General features: G+C 47.3%; 1 protein-coding gene across 1 annotated transcript; it reads right to left on the reverse strand.

The window, feature by feature from the left end:
- Positions 1 to 2,272: 2,272 nt before the first annotated feature.
- On the reverse strand, positions 2,273 to 4,802 carry LOC126710268 (uncharacterized). The gene is made up of 4 exons (XM_050410651.1): positions 4,683 to 4,802; positions 3,508 to 3,687; positions 3,037 to 3,434; positions 2,273 to 2,947 (listed from the first exon to the last, which is right to left on the reverse strand). The coding sequence occupies exons 3-4, from the start codon at positions 3,430 to 3,432 to the stop codon at positions 2,414 to 2,416; spliced, it is 930 nt and encodes a 309-aa protein (XP_050266608.1). The 5' UTR covers positions 3,433 to 3,434; positions 3,508 to 3,687; positions 4,683 to 4,802; the 3' UTR covers positions 2,273 to 2,413.
- Between the last annotated feature and the right edge of the window lie 573 nt (positions 4,803 to 5,375).

A 5,375-nucleotide genomic window follows, 5' to 3' on the forward strand; every position in this document is an offset into this window, starting at 1 on the left:
TGGGTATTACTGGCCGACCATGCAAAAGGATGCTGAGTCCTACGTTAAAAGATGCGACAAATGCCAGAGGTTCAGCCATTTTATCGGACAGCCAGCTGTAGAGCTAACCCCCATAACGGCTCCATGGCCGTTCGCTCAGTGGGGACTGGACATCATGGGACCTTTCCCAACGGCGATAAGGCAGTTAAAGTTCTTGGTAGTGGGTATTGACTACTTCACGAAATGGGTAGAAGCAGAAGCCTTGGCCACCATTACAGAAAAGAACATTAGAAGTTTTGTCTGGCGGAACATAGTATGTAGGTTTGGTATTCCTAGAGTCCTTGTCTCAGATAACGGGAGGCAGTTCGATAACGGCCCCTTCCGTGATTTCTGCACACAGCTAGGAATAAAAAACCACTACTCATCACCCGCCCATCCTCAGGCTAACGGTCAGGTTGAGGTCACAAACCGATCCCTGCTAAAGATTATCAAGACTCGGCTCGAGGGGGCAAAGGGCATATGGCCAGAAGAATTGCCAAGCATACTGTGGGCGTATAGGACAACGGCGAGGACTCCGACAGGAGAGACACCGTTTCGACTGACCTACGGGACCGAGGCAGTCATCCCAGCGGAAGTTGGGCTCACAAGCTACAGGGTTCACAACCACGACGAGGGAAGGAATGACGAATCCATGAGGCTACAACTGGACCTTATAGATGAGGTCAGGTCGGCAGCAGAACAGAGGATCGCTAGATACCAGGATCGCATGTCCAGACATTTCAACTCCTGGGTCCGACAAAGAAGCTTCCAAGTTGGAGACCTCGTACTCAGGAGGGTCATGGGAACAACTAGAGACCCTACACAGGGAAAACTCGGCCCCAACTGGGAAGGACCCTACAGAATTACGTCGTGGAAAAGGAAAGGGACATACCACCTGGAGACAATAGACGGAGAAAAGCTACCACATCCGTGGAATGCCGAGCACTTGAGGAAATACTACCAGTGATAGCGACACGACAACCAGTTTCTCTTTTAAGACTTTTTGGCATTATTAACTTTTATTGGCACTGTTTAACTATTTTTGCTACAATATTGTCGTGCCTTTTTTAAGCCCAAGGGGGCAGGCACTTTTCCTTTACGCATTTTATAATCAGATGCAATTTTGATCTTCTACTCGAATGTCTGTCATTGCAAGTGTCTACAAAGATAACGGAAACAATAGAAGTCCACAAGATGGACGGATTATCCTACAGGGACGATCACCCTAAGTCCATAAGGTGGACGGATCATCCTACCGGGATGATAACCTTAAGTCCACAAGATGGACGGATGCAATATGAAATCCACAATGTGGACGGATCATCCCACCAGGATGATAATCTTAAGTCCACAAGATGGACGGATACAATATGAAGTCCACAAAGTGGACGGATCATCCCACCAGGGATGATAATCTTGAGTCCACAAGATGGACGGATACAATATGAAGTCCACAAAGTGGACGGATCATCCTACGGGGATGATAATCTTAAGTCCACAAGATGGACGGATACAATATGAAGTCCACAAAGTGGACGGATCATCCTACGGGGATGATAACCTTAAGTCCACAAGATGGACGGATACAATATGAAGTCCACAAAGTGGACGGATCATCCTACAGGGATGATAACCTTAAGTCCACAAGATGGACGGATGCAATATGAAGTCCACAAAGTGGACGGATCATTCTACCGGGATGATAACCTTAAGTCCACAAGATGGACGGATACAATATGAGGTCCACAAGATGGACGGATCATCCCACAGAGGCGATCACCCTAAGTCCACAAGGTGGACGGATCACCCTACACGGATGAATACCTTAAGTCCACAGGATGGACGGACGCAAAATCTGAGCCCACATAGTGGACGGATCACTAAGGTGATTGAAATTGAGTCCACAAGGTGGACGGATCACTAAGGTGATGAAATTAGTGCACAAAGTGGACAGATCACTAAGATGTTGAAAAAATAGACGAGCGTGCTCGCAAAGTGGACGGAAGTTAACTACGTTAAAATTTTTTACAAGTCCATCAAATACGCGATATATTTGAAATTGATGTACAACGCCACAAAGTGGACGGTTCTACTAATAAACCTCTCAAAACAGACGGAAAAGGAAAATTCTAAACGATGTAAATGCTCAATCAACACAAGATAAATAAGTCTACAATGCGGACGGATTGTCACAGAAATATTCTCACAAAAAATCCTTCCTCAAGAAGGGAGACGGAGCTTTAGACAAAATACCAAACAATTGTAAAAAGCATATCTGAACATTAAGCAAAAAGCCCCCAAAGGCAAATGTTTAATACAATTAAAAAGGACGGATTGTCTTAAAAAATGAATAAAAAAGAAGGACGGATTGTTCACAAAATAAAGTACATATGCATCAATCTTTCTTTTCTTCAGTAACCGGGACATCCTTCGACGGGGCGGAATCTCCGTCTCCTTGAGCAGCACCGTCGCCAAAAAGGTCCTCCGTATTTTCTGAGGCGACGGGGAGGGCAGAAGTCTGGGCTTGATCTTCAAGTTTGACCATCGTCAAATCCAGCTCTGGATAAGCCTTCTTGACTTGACGGAGAGAGTCATCAAAGCCTTGAAGGAAGGAGTCCGACAGCTCGCCCAAACAGGTTTCCGAGCATCGATACTCCTCGACGGCTGCCTCTTTCGCCTGACGGATCTCAACTTTGAGTTGTTTGATCTCCGCCTCTTTATTCTCTATGGCCGTCAGCGCAGTGGCCGTCTTCTCCTCCAGCTCCTTCCTCACCTTCTCAGAAAGCTCCAGCTTCCTCTCCATCTTGGACCTCCATTGATGGAGTTGTCCGAGCTCCTCCTCCGTCTGCTCTGCCTTTGCGCGTACCCGGTCCAAGGCACTCTCACGGTTGAGACACCGGTCCAGTAGACCCTTCATCATGACCAAGGACTGCGAGTAGAAAAGAGACCGTCACATAATGTAAATAAAAAAAAAAAGAGAAAAAAGAAAAGTATAAAAACTTATTTGACATAGCCAACCTGAGCGACGGCAAAGAGGCCCGTCTCCCCCATGGCCTCCGTCGAATGGTTTCCCAGATCTTCGTAGTCTTCTGCCGTGATGATGGACGACAGCTTCTCCAATGCATACTTGGAGTCGTCGCGGAGAAGGGAAGGAGGTCTCTCTTGCTTACCCTCTGGGGCCGTCATCAGTCCTTTACCCGTCCCCTTCTTAGCTGGAGTGACGGTCTTGATACCCTCAGCCATTAAACCAACCACAGGTTCAAGTGAGACCTTTGGTTGCTTGAATGGACGGTCAGATTTTGATGTTGGTTTCCTCTTAGGTGCTGAAGCCGACACCTTAGGAACCACCTCGCCGGATTCCCTCTTCTTGACGGCTTGGGATTTGATCAGAGCTCTCCTTTTTGAGTCCTCCATCTCTGCAAATAATGACGGATGAAATTAAAACAAAATAAAGCTAAGTAAATGGCAAAGTAAAGTCGACGGGCTTACGTTTATGAACGCGCTCGTCGTATCTTATTGCTTCTTGGGTGGGCTCAGGACCGTCGCAGTACCAATGTATGGTCCTCGGATTCACCAACTTAGCCCAAGTCCTTTCCTCCGGCGTAGTCTTCTTGCAAACCTTTTCAAGAAAGCTAAACTCCTCGAGGCTGACTTGAGGGCGCCGTCTACCTGCAAAGAAAAATGATCAAGATATACACATATAACTGGACGGATGTGAAAGGCAGTACAAAATTTAGACGGAGGCATACGTGTCTGATTTATAACTGCCCAAGTTGTGTCGACGGGCATGTAATCCGTCTCCCCTGGATGGTTCATCCATCTGTCACCCTCCAGGAAAAAGTACCGACTCTTCCAGTCTCTATTTGAGTCTGGGGTCTCAAAGATCACCTTCAACAAGGGGCTCCGACTGGCAAAACTGTACATCCCCCTTGATCCCGAGATCTCGTCTGGACGGTAACAGTGAAGAAATTCACGGACCGTCAACTTCCTTTCCCCGTTTGACATTGCACCGTAAAGGATCTCCATGGCTATGAAGACCCTCCAGGCGTTAGGGGATATCTGGGTGACGGACAACCCCAGATACTGCAAGAGTTCCCTATGAAGTGTAGAAAGCGGGAATCGAAGTCCAGCCTTCAATGCCTGCTCGTACACTCCTACACCGTCTACCCCTTCGTAATAACACTTCTCCGACCCATATGGTAGACGGATGGAGACATAGTCTGGGATTTGGAAGTTGGTCCTGAAGGTGCTGAAATGTTTCTCCCTGATGACGGATGTAAACCTATGCACAGTCCACTCTGGCAACATGATGAACTGCCTTAGTCCATCAGCGCCTACGACGGACTCCAGTGGTCGATCCCCGTCATCATCGGAACCCTCTACTTCGACTATCTCCACATCCTCATTTGTTGAGGACGAAGAGGAGGCAGACGGACTCCTATCTTCGCCGGGGCTCTCTTGGTCTTTATGACCGGACGGGTATACATCCTCGTATTCCGTCCCATCACGAACCACCGACTGGTTACTTGACGCACTAGACATTTCCTACAGTTGACAATAAAACCTAAGACCGACGGGTTTGAAAGTGTTGACGGGTATGGAAAGCCTAACAACAATGCATGGACGAAAATGTAACTTGACTATAGTAAAATAGAAGCACTTACCGAACTTAGCAGAGGATAGGTGACGGTTGGTGTAATCAGCAAGTATTCGTCCTCGACGGATTGCACTGATAAGGTTGACGGCTTTGCTCTGACAGGGTTGACGACTTCGCTCTGACAAGTGTTTTCTGAGTGAAAATTAAAAAATGAAAGAGTAAGGCGCCTTATATATATAGGAAGTGCACGGAAGACGAAGCGACGCTTCGATCCTATACAACGACCATTCAGAGAGTGACACGTGGCATGCTTAATAAATGCTGACAACCTGTCAGTACGTACCAACAGATTTGTACCCGCCATGTATCCGTCAACTTGATGATTCTTCCTTTGACGGGTTGATCCAGCTGGGACCGTCGTTCTATTTTGCATGAATCCGTCATAGCCATATGTAAGGACCGTCACCCCACTGATCCTTTGACCTTAAAGGTGACGGATCATTGGGGTGAAGAGGGCAACTGAAGATGATAAAATATTGGGCATGATGGGCTTACCTTAATGGGCCTGACGGATTGGGTCTCTTGGGCCTGCGTAAGTATGGTCCCAGCTTTGAAGGCCCATCATTACTGACGCAGCAAGGGCCCATGGTCCGGTAATGAGAATCCTTGCTCACCACGTTTGGAAGAATTGGGAATAGAGTCCCACATTGAAAAGATGTGGGAACCAAAAAGGGAAAGTCAACCCCTTATCACTATAAAA

The sequence above is a fragment of the Quercus robur genome, chromosome 12, assembly GCF_932294415.1.
Source record: "Quercus robur chromosome 12, dhQueRobu3.1, whole genome shotgun sequence".
In the NCBI taxonomy this organism is placed as follows: domain Eukaryota; kingdom Viridiplantae; phylum Streptophyta; class Magnoliopsida; order Fagales; family Fagaceae; genus Quercus; species Quercus robur.

Coding starts and splice junctions, on each gene's coding strand:
- LOC126710268 (XM_050410651.1), bottom strand. CDS start 3,432: ATGGAGGACTCAAAAAGGAGAGCTCTGATCAAATCCCAAGCCGTCAAG. Junction 2,948..3,036: donor GCCTCTTTGCCGTCGCTCAG/GTTGGCTATGTC, acceptor TTCTACTCGCAG/TCCTTGGTCATGATGAAGGG.